Source organism: Astatotilapia calliptera, chromosome 17 (assembly GCF_900246225.1).
Source record: "Astatotilapia calliptera chromosome 17, fAstCal1.2, whole genome shotgun sequence".
Classification (NCBI taxonomy): domain Eukaryota; kingdom Metazoa; phylum Chordata; class Actinopteri; order Cichliformes; family Cichlidae; genus Astatotilapia; species Astatotilapia calliptera.
The window spans coordinates 31,394,008-31,415,344 of record NC_039318.1 but is presented as its reverse complement, the minus strand read 5'-3'; the positions used below and the strand labels follow the sequence as shown (position 1 = coordinate 31,415,344).

At 40.7% G+C, this 21,337-nt stretch overlaps 1 protein-coding gene across 1 annotated transcript in view; it reads left to right on the top strand.

Annotated features, from left to right (window-relative positions):
• The first annotated feature begins 287 nt into the window (after positions 1-287).
• The window catches only part of pdzrn4 (PDZ domain containing ring finger 4), a 43,583-nt gene continuing 22,533 nt past the window's right edge, over positions 288-21,337 (top strand). The window contains exons 1-2 of the mRNA XM_026146908.1: positions 288-382; positions 521-750. Coding sequence (XP_026002693.1) covers positions 682-750 — 69 coding nt within the window. The 5' untranslated portion in view covers positions 288-382; positions 521-681. The remainder of the gene's footprint in view (positions 383-520; positions 751-21,337) is intronic.

Below are 21,337 nucleotides of genomic sequence, written 5' to 3'. Positions count from 1 at the left end.
CCCACCTTTACTACACACACACGCACGCATGCATGCAGCCTGTCCTTTCCTTTGCTTACACGCAACAGCACTGATGTTCAGAATCTGACTCTTCCCAAGATAAGAGCAGTCCCCTCCTCTCTTTTTCTCCCAGCCCCCTTCTCCTTAAACAGCCAATGAGGATGCCATCTATTCATGAGGTGGAGTAGGAGCAGCCATGTGTAGGCAGCCTGCCACAGGAGGAGGTGTGACTCCATGAGCCAAAAGTGTGTGTATGCACAAGAGTGTGCTCACACTGAGAGAGGAGGTGGTGGAGTATAGAGAGTGGAGGGAGAGAGTGTATGTAGGCATGCAAGTGAGACTCCAGGGAAGGAGTGACAGGCAAAGAGGGGAAGAAAGCCAGGTGCGTTTCACTCATCTAATTACTGCTTCACACAACACAAAAACACTTACAAACACACACTCACTTCACAAACTGAAGGTAGTACTTCCAGAGCCTGCGTTGAAACAGTGAATTGAAACACGTGTGTGGTGCGCTCAGAGCGACAGAGGGGATCTCTGAGGATACACGGATGAGAAAGAGGTGTGGGGGAGCCAAGGAAGAGGAGCCCGAGTGTGTATCGCCCAAGGGGGAGTTCATACACACCGCAGACAGCACACACACTCCAGCGGGCACTCGGCACTGTTTCCCTGACAACTAGAATGGGCTGCAATTTGTGCACCTTGCAGAAACGGGAGGAACACTACAAACTGCTCTACGAGATCGCACAGGTAAGTGAGACTTGAAGGAGAGTGCGCTGGCGGCAGCGGAATAATCATTGCCATAAAGTTAATGACAAGCAAAGGTGACATTGTTAATGACGGTGTTTTAAAGGGATCGGGGTCAGGGTGAAACAAAAAAAACCTCAACAACGAGGATAAACTCAGAAAATTGAGAGCAAATCTAAGAAGGGGGGTATAGGAAAGAAGCCGGGTTGAGTGGGAAACCCGGAGGAGAAGAAAAAAGACAGGGTGCATGAGAGAGATGCACAAAAATGAGTTTCTTTCAAGCAAACAGGCAAAGAGCCAGTGGGTATATGTGTGTGTGTCTGTGTCTGTGTGTGTATTTCTTTACTCCATCAAAGTGAGTGAAGCTAGTTATTTCTCCTCAGTAGCAGGAGATGTGAGAACAAGTTCAGCTCTTCTTCCCGAGCTGGCTCCGGGGGAATTCATCACATCTCCTCTGACTGTGACTGTCTAGAAGCAATACAGTTCAAAGCACAGCCAGCAAATGTGTTCTGCTGTTTTCCTTTGTGTTGTTTGTCAGAAATGGACTTCTGTGACCTAACATATGATGGGATTTTTTCCTGTCTGCTGTCATGTTAAAAAAAAAAGGAATTGTTCCAATTTAATGCTCAAGTGAAAGTCCTAAAATATAGAGTGAGAAATAAAACACATGATTAAGAAATTTTAGATACTAATGATGACGGAAACCCTGCATTACTGTAAAATGTGGTGAATGAGTAACTTGTTATATTGTACAGTGCTTGGCTGGTGGGGTGAATCTGCTGAGGAAAAACATATAGCCAAAAATAAATATTTTCTTTGACTCATTTCAGCAGGTTTCAGGTGTTTAAGACAACTTTAAACAGCAAGTGAAGGTTGGATAACCTTGTAATTTTCAGTTGCACACTTTACATCACTGGGAGGAAACACATGTTCTGGATCATCTCTTTTGTCGGGAACAGTGCTGGCAAACATCGGGCCAAAATTCATTCATCATTTAGTATCTTATACTGTTACAGACAGCAGCGAAACTAGATACAGCATGATGAGACTGAGCAGTGTTGTTGCACGCCAGTTCCTTTTGCTATCTAAAATATACTGTAATCATATACTATCATCCAAAGTGTCAATCTGGAAAATAAATAAATAAATAAATAAAAAAAAAAAAAAAAAAAAAAAATATATATATATATATATATATATATATATATATATATATATATATATATATATATATATACATATATATATATATATATATATACACATACACATGTACATGTGGGGTTCATACTTTAAATGTCAGCTTGTTGTCACTTAGTTGATGTTAATGATGTTTAATGACGACAAGGCAGCCGTAGGCGTCTTTGTTATGACCTCTCTAAAATGGAACAAATATACTGTCATTAACGTAACTTTCCACCACCGCATGATGCTGCTTTTATGAGCCTTATTCACAGCGCTGCAATCTCAAGCTCGTTATGCTTTCAAACTAAATGCCCCCATGCTTTTAATGAGGCGGTGGATGTTTGCGTTGTCTGCCTGGGTGGAGTGCAAGAAAATTGGTCACGTCAATTTAAGAGAAACTCTAGGAGGTTGCGGCTGCTTTTGTAGGAAACTGTTAATGGACTTGCACATACTTGCCAAAACAAAAGGCGTAGCTGTGATATGTTGGAACACTGAATGCAGTCAGTGCAGTCAGGATGTAGTCAGCAAAATTATAAGATTATGAGTATACAAGCATTTAAATCATACCCAGTTGCTGTCTTAAAAGTGTTTATATTTTTAGATTAGAGGATTGATGTCACTCTAAAGTTGCCAAGCAATGTGGTGAGCGGAGCCCATATAAAGCAGCGGTCCCAAACCCCCGAGTTGTTTGGTACCGGTCCGTGAGAGTTGAGGCTCAGGTGTGAAATTCATGGTTTTCAGGGTTTTTATTGGTTTTTAGCATTATTTTTTTAAATAATTTTTAGCGTTAACTTGGTTTCCCTGGGTCTTTTCCCGTGTGTTATGAATAAATCTTCTTTTTTTTTTATACCGGTACTGGTTTTATTTTGTTATATTTATCACCTTAAAGGCTGGTCTGTGAAAATATTGTCGGACATAAACCGGTCCATGGCGCAAAAAGGTTGGGGACCCCTGATATAAAGTAAATCAGGTGACTAGGGATTAAATTGCAATGGGTGGGACTAAAGCAACTACCAATGAGAGTGCAGGATACCGCTGATTGACATGTGACCTGATAGTACATATGTTACAGAGTTACCCAGGTTAGCCCTGCGACAGACCTGGAAGGATAGATGGATACTTAGGCAACCAGATACTGAAATGTCCACAAGCAACTCCTTTCAAGGCAACGCAGGATGAGCGTGGACGTAGCATAATGCTTTCATAAAAAATCTAGCTGGAGTCTGGTTCCATGCACAGATAACACCATCATCTCTAAAACTCTAAATTCATGTACACAAGAAATAAGAGCAATATTATTTGTTTCCATGTGCTTCCACTGCTCTTTGCTGCTAGCAAAATAGCTGCGGTCTTAAAAACCTGTAAGAACAGTAAATTGCCAATAAAAGATGGACATCAACATCGTGACATCATGGTTTATGGAGAACCATTTAACCCTTTAATGCCCGAATGATGAAATAATTGCCAAAAGATTTCTGGGGGTTGAAGGGGGGAAAAAAATCACACTGATGATATAGAAGTTTTAAAAACCAAAAATCCTTGAAGCCACAAAAAGCCCTGAAGTTGAAGTTTAGTATGAGGTACAGAATGTTACTCCTCTTTGCAGTCAGAAGGTAACCATGTCTGGCCATTAAAAAACTATCAGGTTTAAAGCCCGATGTAGGCTTGTTGTACACCTCACGATCTTTAAATTTCTTTTCAGAAGAAATTTCAAAAAGGAAAACTCCACAATTTCTTTTCTTCCTGTTTCAAATTCTTCTCCTGCAGTATTAATCCTGATATGGAGGGCTTTTTTCTGAGTGGCGACACCTATTGTTCATAAGATGACTGCAGTAAGTCTGGTGTGCCATCAAGTACCAACATAAATGATGAAGGGCTATGGTGACCATACGCCGATGATTTAACCAAGCCTGGTTTAGACCACCTTTCCTTCACTTTTAGGCCCAAAAGCTATATCTATCTTTATACGTCTACATTATAGACATGACATCATTCTGTTTGGCATAAGAGCAAATGCAACTCACTGATTATTACTGTTTTATATGACACAGATGCATTCATCCAAATGTCAGCAAGAGAACAAAAATGCATGTCTCCCAACCCTTTTTTTTTCGATTTGCACCACTTTCACTTTTCAAAAGGTTGGCATTGCTATGAATTAGCTTTCGAATGGCACCAAAAGTAAAATAAAAGAGACTAAGCCCACAGAACAGATAAATAAAGCATTTTTTAAAGTTAGAGCAAATGTAATATAAATCACGCAATTTGCATGGGGATTGGCTGGAACTAACACAAAAAGAAACCCCCATGCTTCCCCCCTATTTCAGCATCACACTATTGCCTAGGTCCTGGCACCATGGCAGATGTCCAAGAGTAATATAAGCCCCCCCCACCCCCCCACCCCCTTACTGTTAAACGCTCGGTGGTGTGCATGTGACAGTCGGCGGACACCTACAGTCCTCATTACCAGTGTGAAAGAAAGTGGAGGAAGAGAAAGATAGAGGGCTCACCAGGCAGTAAGTGTGTCAGTATGACTTTGTACCAAAACTTGAGGCTGAGGGGATTCTGCAAATCCAGAGAGACTCCTCAACAATCCCACTGTCTCTCCTCCTTTTATCATTCCAGACTCATTTCTTCTCCTTCCTATTTCATACTTCTCCTCTTCTGTAACCTTCATTAGTCCCGCTCTCCCTCTGACTGGCTCCCTCTCAGCAATCTGTTTCTCCCCTCTCTCATTTTACTTTGGCACATGCACAGCGCTGCAGACTTTAAATGTGTTTCTGTTCTGTTTTACTTCCAACAGTGCTACCCAACAGGACACCACCTGCTCATTAAACAAGTGAAAAACTGAAGGATGCTTATAAGGTAGCTAAAGTGGGGCTTGGAACAGGTTCATAGTGTTACTGGACTCGTGTTTTGCATGAGTATTTTTGAAGATGTTGCGGTGCTATGTGTGTTGCACTTTTCATATTTAGTGGCCCTCTAGGTGGCTTTTGATTTTATTATTCAATTCAACTCGGTGTTTTTACATATATGCTCAAAATCACAAAAACAGTGATCTCTGGGTGTTTTATTTTGTAAGGTAACAGTGGGAAGGAAAAACACCCTTTTAAGAGGAAGAAACCTCTGGCAGAAACAAGCTTGGGGAGGGGCAGGGAGTGTGGGGAGGAAGACAGGACAAACAAAACACTGTGGAAGAGAGCCAGAGATCAATTATAGCTAATTTTTATTATGGAATAATGCTGTATAAACACATAGTCATTGAAAAAAGGCAACATTACTCCTACTGCAGTGTAATTAATAAAGGATTTTAGGGTCACCCGATCCAGCTCCAACTAATTTCTTTTGTCGTAGGATGTGTGAGTAACTATTAGTTTTGTTCATTAACTTTCTCTTAATTCAGATCCGGAAAGATGCTTACAAATCTTAGTGGACCAGCTCAAAAAAAAAAAGGTATTTGATGCTATGACTTCAACCTTAGGGAGATAAGTATGATCAGTTAAAGAACTGGTTATGCTAGTTTTAACTCTCTCTACTCCTTGAAAGTCTACTAGTAGTATTTAAGTTGTATTTCAAGCCTGTGCATTAGAAATTAGTGAGGGTGGGCTCTGGCTACACAACTACACTACAAAAAAGCCCCAGAAACTATTCTAAGGTTGTCAAACCACATCTTTACTGATATACACTGATGTGTAAAAATTATCCATTAAGAGTACAGGGGAGACTGTGAAATGTCATCTTTATGGGGGAAAGAGTTAAAGGTCTAATAATAACTTCCTTTCTTATAAGAAGTTAGGAGTTAGATTGCCAACTAGGTCACCAATTATGTCTGTTACTACAACACCAAGCCCATACAACCACAATCTCCTGGTGTGACAGAGCCTTTAGGGACTATGCGGACGAAACACTTACAAAATAGATTGTAGCTATTTTGAAGTTATGGTAATGGCTTGCCCCTGAAAATGGTCATATTGTATAGTACATGGGAACAGAGGACTTCAGAACATTTCATTTAAAAAAAAATACATAATAGAGCATTTTAAAGGCCAATTCCAGATTTCAGCCTGCAGGCTTTGCTGCTGTGTGCTACACCAGTGGCTATCTGTGTTCAGACAGCTGCACTTTTCTGACAGGACTGCTGGCTGCTCGACCCCAGCTGCCCAGCGGCCGTTGGGAGATTTATGACTTTCGTCAGACAATTTACAATTCAGTGTTTCATTTGTAATTTTGTGCATGAGTGTGTCTGCACTCTCCCGCCACAGGACTCCATTCACTATGTTGCAAATGCCATTCTGCGAATTTTGCTTGTGGCTGTGTTAAATCGTTCTAAAGCCTCTGGCCTTCAGACTCTCATAGGGCCTGTGCGCTTTGTGCTTTTAGTTGTAGCAAAGTCAGCACTATTTTACCAGACAATACTGACTGTGTGTGTGTGTGTGTATATATATATATATATATATATATATATATATATATATATATAATATACACACACACACATATATGATGCAACAGCCATTTGCAACCTAGTGCATTATTCCCTCATCTACATAATCCAAGAGTGTTTGCAGATACACTCCTGCTGTGTAAACCCTCTAAATAGATGTACATATTGTACATAGTCCTGCAAATTTAACTAACCTGCCTTTTTTTGTTTTGCTTTCTTTGTCCCACCCTGTGATTGTGTATTCCACCCTAATTTCCACCTGTATTTTTATCACTCAGTCTTCCTTGTGTGTATTTATAGCCTCACGTCTTCCTCCGGCCTTTGTCAGCTTGCCTGGTGTTCCTGCCTTTTTCCTTGCCTGGCTTTGTTGATCTCACTGTTTGTCACTGTTCTTTGTGCTTACTTTTTGTTTTCATTTTGGATTTTGCCGTACCTTATCCCAGCTTTTGTGTTTTCCTGGATTCTTGATCAGGCCCTACTAAAGACTCCTTTTATTTTCTCAACATGCCTGTCTGCGTGTTTACATTTTGAGCCTTTTTTGAACTGTAAAGCACAAACCAAGTAGTTTGTATTGTTTTCAATTGTATTTGCACACAGAGATGACGTACAGACATGAGCAGGATACAAAACTCAAAAAGTCACCTGTGATTTCATTCAATGAAGAACATTCAGCCCATTATTTTATTTCAGTCCAGTGTAATGAGACACTTAACTTCTGTCAGTGCGCCCCAGGGCAGCTGTGGCTACAATGTAGCTTGCCATTGCCAGTGTGTGAATGTGTGTGTGAATGGGTGAATGACTGAATGTAGTGTAAAGCGCTATGAGGTCCTTAGAGACTGAGTAAAGCGCTATACAAATGCAGGCCATTTACCATTTACCATTCTAATGGCTGATACACGTGTATTTCTATTTGCCACTAAACAAGAAAATCTATAAGAGTGCATTCTGGCAAGAAAATAGTAAAGGTTAATTAAAATTACAGTTAAAACAGCTAAGTATAGTTAAAGTGCGGTTTGGATTAGTTAAAAACAAAGAAAAAACAGTCTTGTAGATTAGATGCTATTTTGTGAACTGTGCATGCCATTGTTTTTCCTTTATTGATACTGCACTCTTGAACCTGTAAAATAACATGGGGCAGTTACTCTGCATGAGTGCCTTCATTTAAAATAATTACACCCAGCAAACACCCCTGAACTGAAGGTTCTGTGGTGCAAAAGCAAGCCTGCAACAAACGTAGTCAGAAGGTCACTTTGCTTCAAAGAGTGATCCAGACAAACCCACTTTTACAAAGCAAGAAATATTGTTCATATTATTGTAATAAACAAAGCAAAATGTATTTTCTCATATAACACATCTCTGACTGACAACTCATGAGGTCATGAGATGGTTGTAATCAGACAACCAGTCGGGGAATACTCATTTTTTCCAGTAACCAGTAATTATAGTTGGTAACTGGTACCAGTGGGCTTATGTAAAAGGAGCCTTAGGTAAAATTCTGAATATTAAAGGTCACAAGCACAAGTCCAGTACACAGTGAGCAAGATGTTTTCTTTGTTTTCTTTTGCCTGAACTGATAAAAAGAACTACTACTAAAAATAATACTAGAAAGTCCAGTCAGGCAGTGATGTAGAATCACAGATATTGGCACTTTTTTTCTTTTGGGAACCTAAATGTTTGCTGAGCACTGGTATAATAAATAAGCTAGTAAAACAGATGATGCCACTGAGCAGTAAATAGTCATTCAGAAAAGCCTTTTAACAACAGAGAGAAGCAGTACAGTATGTGAGGCTTCCATACCGTTCACACCCTTGTTATCGCACTTCATCGTCTCGGTTATAGCACCTTGAAGTTACATTTGTCCATTTCCCCTATTTTTTAACTAGGGCAGCCTTTTTTGCAGGCACACCCTCCAGAGACAGATGCTGTGCCTCATGTCCAGCCTGTTAGACAGCATGAAGGGGGCTACATATTCACCCCTTTCCTCCTGCCACCACCTATGGTATCCAGCGAGTGCCACAGAGCAAGCGAGGGTGTGGTCAGACCCACACAGCCGTCACCTCCATATGGCCAAATCCGACCTCAACCGTGACTTCATCCCGCCGGTGTTGCCTGCGAGGTCGGAGCTTCTTCTCAACCAGTGTAGCGATGTTCATAGGTGAACATGATCAATGAAGTTGCACTAGGTGGAATACACATAACATAGAGGTCTGGGATTTACTAAAAGGTGGCATCGGTGATGAATGTAATCTTCTGCTGCCAGGCTTCAACTTTTATTGATGTGTTTGGGCCAATAAATGAGTCCCAGAGGAAGAAAACAGTTTCCTTATCAGAGGAGCACAACACACATGCTTCTTTTGTCTATATCTGTCTCCTTGATGGGATTTCGAGCTTTCGCAGGAAAGTATCGGCTGAACTGACCTTTCCATTTTTTTTCTTGCATTTTTTGGGCCCAACAAGTTGTCTGTCTGACTGTGTGGGTCACTGAGTTTGACCTTTCCACCTGTGACTGTAATTCCACTTGACAAGTCTTTCTCTCTCTCAAACACACACACACATGCACAGTTATGTGCACTTGCTGTGTGTAGTCAGAAAAAGAGAGGTCTCTGTGCTGAATCAGTGTGTACCTGCAGGATTGACAGCTTTTATGATCTGTCAAATTAATTAGCATGACTTGTATTTCCAAAAAAACAAACAAAAAAACACGTTAATCTAGCATTATGGAAATGAACTCTGCTGCTAAAGACAGATCATCTGGTGTCTTCCATCATGGTTATAGTTGCTCATTGGTGCACAGCATGGTGATAATACCACATGATTTAGAGGTGCATATGGCCTCGTCGCTGGCGCTGTGGGTAGCACGTCTTCTGGTCGCCGGCCAAAAGTGGAAACAGGAAACGGGCGATCATTCAGTGCCAGTTTAATACAGTAAACAGCGTCCTTGTGTCGCACGAGAAACAAATGAAATATGTGGGATATCTTTGATAATAAATACAAGTATGTGTGTCTGTGTGTGAAGCTTAGCAGATTGTGGTGGACTGAAGCATAAGCGCATTTAATGTTCCTTTTTCTTTCTTTGTGCATCTGTGAGCAAACATGCTTTTGTGCCTGTGTTTGTGTCTGAGGGGGAGTCACAAAGTCAGGGGAAGACAGGTCCAGTGTGTGTGGTGGGGGAGGTTGCGGGGGCAGTAAGAGTTGTCGTTTCGCACCACCGGCCAACAATCTCCCCCTGTGTTGGCTCTGATAAGCCCAGGATGAAAGCCCTTTCTGCGGGCAGAGTGACACTCCTCGCCTCCCTCCCCCTGCAGCCCCTCCAGACGAGGCAAAGAACGCACACATGACGCGCGTACACCCAACTACACAGCACGGAGGTAGATATGCCTATTTGCGTATCACACAAGCAGAATCGCAGAGGCCATCCATTCACCAGCTTTACTGCGTTTGTTCCCCTCCATTTTCACGACTGTGTAAAAATGTCATTCAAGCCCTCAGCATCTGACAAGAGGACTTATCAGTTGTTATCAGCCTTTCCCTGATTACCATACTCACTGATCAGCCAAGTGGCCTGGACAAGATAGAGGGAAAAAAGGGTGAGGTGGAGGTAAAATTGGAAGGGGAAAGCCAGCATGAGAGAGAATGAGGCAATTGAAAGCAAGGAAATGTGAGTTGTCCATCAATAAGTCTCCAAATTCTCCTGATTTTTTCCCTTGTTAACCTCGCCCTCTCCAAAACACAAAGTGTCACCCTCGTCCTCCCCCCATCACTTATCAGTCACCAGACACTGTTTCAAGTCCGTTCCGTTTGGCTGCTCCTGTCTGTCTTTTTGCCTGTTTGTCGCTGTCTTTCTATCCGACTCATTAATACACTCTGGCATAACCCCACCGTCGGAGGTGGCATGGATTTTCTGTAAACCCTGGAAGGAAGAAGATAGCAGTGGAAGACACAGAGGCAGCCTGTCATTCACGTGTGGCACAGAGAGCCAGTAATTTTGTCTAGTCTCAGTGTGTGTGTGTGTGTGTGTGTGTGTGTGTGTGTGTGTGTGTGTGTGTGTGTGCTGTCAGCCAATGACTGTTATACAGTCTGAAGTCAACCTTGTGCCAGAATAACCCAATAATACACCTTATGGCCACACGCTGCAGGCTATGTTTTGTCAGGTTAGACAGATGTTATGACGAACCATCTGGAGCTGTTATGGATATGTTGCAGGCGTTTGCTCCTACACACTGCTGAGAAAAATGCACACATACGCGTGAAATATGCAGAAAATACTCCTCCAGACACTCGGCTGTCACAGCAAGGGGGGGGCACTGAAACACAACTTCTGAGACATAAAAACCTCACAACCTCCATGTTAGTGTAAAATCTCTCTCGGTCTTTGGAGAAGTTCATTGGCAGAGAAGGTGTGATTCTCATCTGAGACCAAATTTAAGTCATACTTTTAATAGTCAAACATCCTCTTTTTTCCCCTTTAATTTCATTGCCGGGAATTTCTCAAGCTTGCGGGATCATAATATCCACTGCAATGTTTTTCTTTCACGGCCTCCGTGTCGTCTGCTTGGCAGCATGGTGTCTGCATGTGTCTCAAAGACGCTGTTAGCGGTGTGCTTAAAAATGCAAATGGACTGTTATTGTTTCACAGTCAAGTGCGTTTTGAACCCACGGGGTGTATCCAAGGTCCAGGTGGTCTAGAGGGAGATTAGGTTACAGCTGGGAGATGGTGTTGAATTCCCACTTAACCAACTCGGGTTTAGGAGTCATTAGGCCCACTCAGAGCCTGGCATCGAGTCCAGTTACAGATAGAATAACACTAAACCATCTGCATAGTGGGGGGGTGTAACCATAAGCCTTATGCTGAGATGGGAAATGCCCTCTGGATGGCAGAGTGGCTGAAGCTCTGCTGTTGTTGTTGTTGTTGTTTGTTTGTGCGAATATATATTAAGAGGTGCTTGTTGTGATTAGGGAATGTGTGTCAACCAGTCTCACCAGCTTTTGTGCTGTAATACAAACCAACTCTCTGTACAGTTAAAGGCTTGTGAAAAAAGTGAAAAACAGTTCACTACATCTGCTGTTATTGCAATGACAGATAGAAACCTGAGGATGTTACGATGACCTTTTTCCCAAGACGTCCAGTGATATGAAACAGAAACTTGTATCTGTAGAAACTGTGATAGCTAGGCATGACTAGGCACCCAAAGCCCACTTGACTGTTAACTCCGGATCTTTCAGTCGTATCACTTGGTCTTAATCAGTTGAAAGCTTGTTTTTATTGTCATTGAGAGTAAATAAACTTAAGTAGAGACTGTCTTGTAAAAGGATGTTACCAAGATCTTTGAAAAGATGTTGATTATTTTTGGAAAAATACAGCACTGTGGAAAAGTCTTGAGCCACCCCTCATTTCTTCATATTGTACTTGAGGGGGTGGGATATAGTTGTACATAGGAAATACACCAGGAAAAATGAAGATACATTATATAAGGCCAAAACAAAATTTAAACAGTTCTAATAAATTTGAAAGTCAATATTTGGTATGACCACCTCGTTTCTTCAACACAGCCCGAGTTCTCTTAGGCAGCTGTCTTCTTCAAATGAATCTATGATTGATAAATGGTAAATGATAAACGCTGGTTTTTATATATAGCACCTTTCTACTCTTCCTGAGCCCTCAAAATGCTTTATACAAAATGCCTCATTTACACGAGCATTTTATTCAGTGCTTCATAAGTTTTACACTCCAATGGATGCATTGAGGAGAAACTTGGGGTTAGTGTTCACCACCCGAGTATATTTGGCATGCAAACTGGAGCAGGCAGGAATTGAACCACCAGCCTTGCAAATTGCAGATGATCTGTTCTACCTCCTTACTACATCCACCCTGAAAGTGAGTTGCATTGTGTGCTTTTCTATCCATGATGCTTTTATTGCATTGAGATCACTGTCATGCTGGAAACTGAAGCCTTCATGAATCAGATGCTTTCCAGGTGGTATGACATGGTGAATTGTAGTCTGATGGTACTTATCTTCCTAATTCCATCAATATTGACAAGTTCCCCACTACCCCTTGGAGAAATGTAGCATCACAGTGTTTTCTAATTTTTTTTAAGTACACAGCATGTCGAAATATGCATGCTAATAGCTAATAGCTCTTTGGCACCTTGCTGGTACAGAAATACTATTTTACGCTGTCAAACTGTGTTAGCGTTAGCATTTTTTATAGATTTAACAAACGAAATGTGAACAACTGGTGTTTTTGCAGCAGGCTTCTAATGACAAGGTGTCTAAAGATCTAAAGATACACAGAAAACTGGGTTGTTTTTTTTTGTTAAGTTGTTCATTATAGACACAACACTAATTCATCTCTTATTCATAGATCAGCATTAAGTGGCTTAACAAACAAAAAGCCTTTTGAAAATGGTCAAGTACAAGGACTGGACTGAAAATCAGTGAAAAAGCTGAAGTCAATGAAAGACCAGTTTAAAAATTCCAATAAAATTGTTCTTTTTGAAAGGAAAAAATACAAGAAAGTGAAAGGTGAGTCAAGCTTTTTTCACAGTACTGTATAGGTCCACAAACTACACCAGGGGTGTCAAACGTATGGGCCACAGGCCGGAAATAGGCCACCAAAGGTTCAAATCCAGCGTGCTGGAGAAGGAAGGCATCAATTTTGGATTTTTACACCAGGACGCTCATCATGATAGAGGCTGTCCTAGTGCTTAATTTCATCCGAGCATTAGCCACCGTTTAACCACTTAGAGACAACATATGCATGAATTTTAGCATTAGGTTAAAGGAACTGTGTTTCCAGTGTGTTTAGTTCAGCTCCTCTAAAGCTGATGATCAAGGCTCATGTTGTGGATGCACTTCTTCATGCAGGATACTAGAAAGCAACCCTATAAGTAATAACAGCTTTCACAACAGACCCCTTGTTGGGGAGAGCGGCCTTAAAAAACATTTTTCACTCTCTGTAGGAAAAATAACACAAAGCAACCCAGTTTGTGCCAAGAGCTGCATTGTTCAAACAACTGCTTTTGTACCTTTGAAACAAATATAATATTTCACACAGCTACAGCAAGCCCTTTTCAGGCCAGGTCATAGATCGTTTAAGGCATGACCTGTGCTGTAGCCGTTCTTGTGAGGAGAGATAAACAACATGGAGCAAAAAGATGAGCGAATGTGTTCTTACTCAGTGAGCCATCATTGTTACAACATGCTTCACTGCCTTGTTATTTAGAAACTCATATGAATCAGATATGCAACACATTTTGAGAAACAATGATCTGATTTAGCGAGTCAGTTTGAAATTCGGCACAGCCCCGGCCACTAATCATCATCCGCCTTATATTATGTTGGTGGCAAACGTGATTAGATATTCACTCAGTCATATTGCAGACGTACACTCTACTGCCTGAAATGGTGAATACAGTTTAAGCCTTGATTAAGCTGGGTCGAATGAGGGGTAAATTGCACCACAGTGCGTCTCTCACTTAACTAACCAGCCATGCTTTTGGATGGAAGTATTTTTCATTGCTGGAAGGAGCTCTTCTCGCCCGCTCACAGCTAGTGAAGTGTGAAGTCGTTTTTCTTCCCCACCAAAGGGCGGACCGAGCGAGCTTCATGTGATGAATAATGCTAATGTGTTAGGTGCTTCCAGTGTGCATAAACATGCATCACTTTAAAATGAAATAGGCTAAAATTCGGTAGGAGGAGGGAAAATGTTAAGTTCACACTCTAGGCTTCTTTAGAGGAAAGAAAAAGACTTAATTTTATGCAAAAAGCAGCACATAAATCTTTGATTTTTACTGCTCCCCAGTAAAATGTTTTTACTTCCCAAGCTTTAACACTTTTGCTAATTATGCCCTCTGCATCCAGCTTCCTTCTTTTTGGGCTTTTTTTTTTTTTTTTGCCTTCAACCACATTTTTGCCCATGTGAATAACTAAGACTCACAGCAAGTCTGCTTCAGTAATGATGCCTACTTCCTGAACATCTCATATTTTATTTAAACATACATACATCACAAACGTCATGGCAAAACAAATATTAAATATCTTGTTGTTAATCGCCAATCAATTAACAAATGATGTTGATATTTTCTTCTGCAAAATCCTGCAGAAAAATCTATGTTAGTTGGGTAGATGTTTGTCACTACTTGCTTCAGTTCAACAAGAGGCTAATTTCCGACAGATGTCACAGTCAGCCTTGGATTTCTCTGTGTCTCTTAGCTGATAATGAATATGGTGTCAGTTCCTTGAACCTGTTAAAACCCTAACAATGTTTCTGTATGGCTAACCCATAGCTATGGGGTTGAGTACACACAAGACAATAAAAACAAAAGGGTCCTCGAATGGAACGTGGCCACACTTAAAGGTATGAGGCTGGACAAGTTCTAATTATTTCTTATCCCACATCATTTTTTGAATACTATACATTACATCCTTTAATCCTTAAAAAAAAATAATAACACTCATAATACTTAGAAGACTTAATATTTACTAGTTTCCCTAGTAAAAGTGAGAATCATAACAAAAACAGTGGTTATTGTTCAGTTTATAGAAGAAATGAGTCGACATTGGTTTAGGAGAAATGATTTGCCTGGTTTATGATTAATGCCATAAATATTAAAGTAGAAATGCTGTAATCTGATGACTTGTTTTGCTATTTGAAAAGGGCTTTCAAGGATAAAATTGTGCAAGAAAACGAGGCCATCTTCTTCTTTCCAGCTGCTTCTTTCATGGGTTGCTCCAGCAGATCATCTGCCAGCATCTCACCCTAGCCCCTGCATCTTGTTTTGTCTCACCAACCCTCTGCTTGTCCTCCTTCACTACATCCACAAACCTTTTCTGTGATCTTCCTCGTTTCCTTCAAAATCTTCAAAATGTGGCTGGGTTTGCATGGTATTTAGTAACTAAGTGAAATCCAGACTCAACCTTTTCTAAATTTCAAAATTATGCACATACAGGAGTGTTGTTACATTTTCTCATACAGAAGTGTTACATGTAACCTCTTTGTGAACTCAACCGTCTGGATGAATTATTAGGGTCTAATCGGTGACCCCGAGAGCCTAATTCAAACTCATTGCTAGTACGTATCAAGGGGCTGGAGGAAGGGGCGCTCTATTGTTAAGCTCGGCTTGCTGGCTGTTGTTTTAATGGCAGATGAGAGATTAATGGCGATCTAATGGCTGTGGGGAGGACTCAGAGCAACAATAGAGTCCTGCTACAGTGCAGCCCCGAGTACATTAGCCAGTCAGAACAGCTATCTGCTATAAACACACACGCGTGAAATGCACACATGAAACTATTCACTTATTCTCCAGGCACCCAGACACATTCATATGTACAGATACACGAGTGAAAAGGATTCACACCGCATTTATTGATTTGTCAGTAAAGAAGTTTTGCAGTCATCCATCATCAGCGCATCCCATCTCATCACGAGCAAAACAAACAGAGCTAATTCTCAACCCGGCAACCCCCCAGTGTGACAAAAGGAGGCTAATTTATGCATTGGCGACATGGTGTGCGGGGAATAGGAGCGTGGCAGTGGGGTTGGATGCTCACTCTTGGATCGTGGTAATTGTGATTTGGTTGCTAGGATGTTGAGGGTAATGAATGTCTTGTTGATGCAGTTTGTAATAACCCGTGCCATCCCTGGCTGCTTGAGGACACAGAGCCTATTAGTTAAACACAGACACATTGGCCCTGCCATGATGTATGAGCCCACCATCTAGAAGGCATTAGTCATTTTATGAGAGAAAATAAAGCAAACTGCCAGGTTAGAGTAGGTGCTGAATAAGAAGCAAACCTCTTGACTCTTGCCACTAGCTTTTTTTAATCATCAGGTAGAAACTGAATGAAAGTATCTTTTAATTGAAGCTGAAATAGCTTGGATTGTCTCAGGGATGATACAGCAGGAGGCTGTTTTTTGAAACTGTAGCTCACACTCTGTCTTATGAATAAAATATTTTTTCCCCCAAAACGCACAAAATAAGGCAAATCATGTTTCATTCTAAGGCTGAACCAGTAAGAAGGATCTGTATTCATGAAGCCTAATTGAAAGGAAGCCCGTCTTGCATATAGAAGTGGTACAAAGAGCAGGAAATGAGATGGTTCTTAATGCATTCCCTGACAGATGATAACCTCTGATTTCCCCCCACTTACATCAGAAAACTGCTGCTTGGGATGACAGTCACAAGTCAACACTCTCTGATGTCTGCGTGCATGTTTTACTGCTGGTGTTGGTACACCGGGGTAGGAAAAGATAGACGTGTGGAGCGAGAGAGGAGAAAACCCTTGAAATACTCAAAAAAAGAACAAAAACAGAAACACAGAGATATGCGGCATCTGTTTATAGCAACTTCGGCTATATAGAATCTATTTTTAACCTTTTAAATCAAATTGAAATGGGTTATATGTCGACAAAAAGACGGGAAAAATACCTAGACTACAAGATAAAGAAAATCAGTCCACTGAAAAGAATTTAACAAATAAAAGTACTGATTATATCATATCAGCCATTATAAATAAAACAGAAGCAAACAACTGCTGTCAGTATTGTATTAACAGTAGGGAGAAATTGTGTGAAACCATCAACAAGTACAATCAAAAGAATATAGAGTACCATACAAATTGTGTACGAGACGACTGATGACAAAAGTTTGTAGGATTTTTTTCTTAAAGCTGAATATGATATAAACACAATCCTTTTGTAAGTGGATTTTCTGAACTACTTCTTTATATTCATCCTCCATAGCTGCTCGTCAGTGGTCAAGTGCTATTCGTGACAGTGGGGCTGTAAAAAGATGTCCGCTAATGCTCATGTTGACAGATTTGTGACCCTGTTATTTTTTTGTTTTGTTTTTGTGAGCAGCATTAAACTTGAAATCCTCTCTAAATGACAGTAAATCACAAAGGTATTCAACACCCTTAAAAACTAATTTAGCGTGCACTGATGAGGTGCATATTTGAAAAAGGTAACACCCTATCCTTCGAAATGTATCTGTATATGTAAAATCTGTATGCGAGGATAAAGCTACTAACACACTGGAAGCGATTTCCTCTTCTCTTTGAAGTTGACGGCTTGTCGCTTGCGGACAGTCTATGTTTCAGTTGCCAAGGTAACCTTCTAATGTGTTTACTACAAGGTCATATGCTATTCTTCACAATCATTGGTAGTCACGTCAGTCGATCACCTGGAAGTAGAGAAAAGTTTATCTTAAGCCCCGCCCACTTCCTGTTGCCTGCGCTTTTTTGCCTATAGTTGCCTTAAAGCCTAATTTGTCTGTTCAGCAGGAAACGCACTCTACCTACAGAGAAAACTCCAATCATATGACCCCCTATGAGCAAGCACTTAGCGACAGTGGGAAGGAAAAACTCCCTTTTAACAGGAAGAAACCTCCAACAGAACCAGGCTCAGGGAGGGGCAGCCATGATCAGCTGGCGTTGAAGGGAGGGAGACAGAATTTTTGCTACAGAAAAAAACGAAGAAAAGTGTAGACTGCAGCTCATGTCTCTGCTTTTTGTGCCATATTTATTTACTGTTTGTTTTGATGCTTCTCCCCGTTCCCAGTGAACTCCACTCATGCTCCTTGTCCTATACTTGCCCATTTATCAACCAATCAGCATTCAGCAGATGCATATGGGAGGTGTACTTGGTGAAAACCCCACTCTGCTCAATGGCCAAATGAAAATGTATACGGGAGCGGACACATTTACGGAACCTTAAATTACACTTCGCAGAATGTCATTCACTTCCTATGGTCACCACATCACTGTGAAATGCTTCCAGTTTGGATGTAGCTTAAGATTCTTGGTTTCTGTTTGTCAACTGAGCTGAATTAACCAATCTTATTGGAGCAGAGTTTAGAGCAGAAAAAGATCCTGTCAAGAGAAGGTGGAAATGCAAAAACAAAACCATCAGAAAAAGAATACTTTGGAGAATCTCTGAGGAAGTTACGTAAAGAATTCGCAGCAGTGAACTAAATGGTTTTTTTGAGATTACAAGGGAAAGATGGACCAAACTCTATCTTCTGTACTTAAAACAGCTTCCCCCAACGTGGGGATCAAACCCACGACCCGGAGATTAAGAGTCTCATGCTCTATCGACTGAGCTAGCCAGGCTACACCTGCAAACCATTACCAACACTTTCCAAGCGCACTAAGATCCACATGGCTCCAAGTGATGTAAATTTGTGAGAGGGAAGGTCTGTGCAGACATCCCTGTGCCCATCAGTTTTTCTGAGTGTGCAGACTTGTCTGCGGAGACTTTACATTATACCCTTACAACTGTGCAAGTGCCCCAGGCAGCAGATATACACCAGGATTAACTACAACATCCTTCATGTCTCCAGTTGTCCTTGCCAGTGTCCACAACAGATTGTAATCAAAGGTTAAGTCATCAAGATATGGTTGAAGGATTCCTAGATTGTATAGTTTTTCACAAAATAAATATTACCACAGTTTGTGAAGTCTACAAACTCAGATATGTGCTGAGTTTTGATCCTTACTGGCTTCTTAATGTTTAAAAATGCTAATCAATGCATTTAAAAAAGAAAAAAAAACTTGGAACAGAAAAGGAAAAATAAGAAACTGTCTTTTAACTGTCCAAACAAACATGACAGCATATCTTCAGAGCAGAAAACGACATCTTGTTTAAGCACACTTGAGAGGTGACCATGACCCACGTTGAAGGGTTTTCAGTGCAGGATAAGTAGTTGAAGGACAAAAAAACAGCCTGTTACTTTCAGCGATTATCATTAAACAGAGACACACGGAAAACGCCAACTTCTTTAGTTTCAGACCATTTAAAGGACACTCCGCTGTAGCAACATTTCCACCATTTGCTCCCTGTGAGGCTAAGCTCCAGCAGCAACAAGCCAGCGTTGTGAAGAGTGTTTCCTTGAGGAAACACAGTCTAATCTTCAGCGCACAGGCACTGTGATGTGGAAGGGAGTGACCTGAGCGAGCTACTTAACATCCGTCCCCACAGCAGCTTTTTAATCTGTTTTTCATGTTGTCATGCCATCTTCCTCGAGCAGAACTAATTGGTTGTTTTCGCCTGTTATGCAGGAGCCAACATAGAAAAAAAAAATCACTGAAGGACACTTGTAACAACTTGAACGCACACTCACAGGACACGGATGCGATCGCAGGTGCAGACAAGTCCAAGTGGGAATTGCTTGACTCAGTTCGACAAGTAAGGGTCCTAATAAAAGCATTTAGTGAACTCTTAGCTTATCACACACACACACAAAATGCCCCCCGCCCCCTTCCCGGTCTGCCTCCCCGTCTGATTTGCATTTTGGTTAACACTCTAATTGCCTCTCATTAAATACCTTGTCACTTTGATTAATTGGTGTGATACAGAAATGTAAAACAGCAGAGCGGTACAATGCATAGTGAACAGTTTCTGATTGGAAAAGACGAACAAGCCCATCTAAAAAAAAAAAAAAAAAAAAAAAAAGCACCGGGACAATAAACAAAGTAAGTAAGTTTTTTTTAAAGAATCTGATTTATCCTGAGCTTCTCCTTCTGAAAAAAGGCCGTGCTCTAAATGTTTCAAACCTGAATTGTTTCTGGTTTGGATCAGTGCAACAATACACATTCATCTCTCCATGGACAGCTATTAAGGTGACTATAAGCATGTTAAGGTGCCCTTGAGCGCATCCCCAGCTGCTACAGTTGGTCACAAGCCAAAACAATTGGCCTGAGTTGATAGGAGTAAGCCATTAAAAACATGCTTGCCATTTCTAAACAATCAAACATAAAGTTTCCTTTTGTTAGTTGCTTAGACTGAATTAATGATAATAAAGATGGTGGAACAGTTGATAGTTGGGTGATAAGTTTGACTTTAACACACTCTGCAGTCACTCAGTGAGAAAGTGTGAGCCTGCTTTCATTACCTGACCACAAAGGCTAAGATCACTGAAAAAATTCCTGCTGTGACAGAGAAACAGAAAATACCTTGGAGCCAAAATATGAGGACCACTCATCCAAACGCCTTCACCCTCGCCAGCACACTTACCAAGTGTGAAGTAGATTGCATGAACAGTGCATGGTGAAGGACAGACACACAAACGCACAGGGACTTCCTCTCTTACATTTATTTTGCTAACAAAAGAGCTACGTGCTCAGACAATATTCTCTAATTAAAAATAGGTTAAAAATAATCACAGTAAAACTCATCTACTTCAGACAGTCATCGCACTCGGCTTGAAGTTGGCTGTGACCGGGGTGCATTTGAACTTAAGCCGCTCTGTCACGTCTAAAAGCTATACAGATTCTCTAATGGCTTTAAAGTGGCAGCTTTTGCATGCTGTGTTTTTTCTTTTCTTACTTCAGGGCACTTTAAAAGTTTCAAGGAAACTAAACTTGACCATTTAAAGCTCAACTGCTTGGTTTTTCATATCACATAAAAAGGCACTCACGCTTTGAAAAAACTGAAGATCACTTGATCAACAAAAGATCGCTTGTGATTGGTTTTGAATTTGAGAGAAGATAGTATGTCTTATAGTCAGGCAAGAAAGCAGTGTTGTATTAACCATGTCTGTCAAGGAGAATCGTGAACAGCAAATCATAATCTCCATTTTTAAACTGATATTAATCATTGTAAGAATTGTGTTCTAGTTTAACCAAATTAAAACCTGAAGCAGTTTACAAATTCTACAGCTAAATGCAGTTAACTGTTAACAGGTTCACTTCCAGGCTAAACCTCCAAGTGTATCATATCTCATACATACATTTTTGAGTCCTCTACATTATTTATGTGAATTTTTCTATTCCTGAAAAATCCGATGTATGCATACAGACACATGTATTGCTACAATCATTAATTATGATTGCAATTAAATTAAAGTAAAGATACCAGCTTCCCAAAATTTGAATTTACAGGCAATTATTTCATGGTTCAGGCTTTACAGGGATAACTAACCATAGCCTGTATATAAAAGATGGATGTGGCTTGACTGGAAA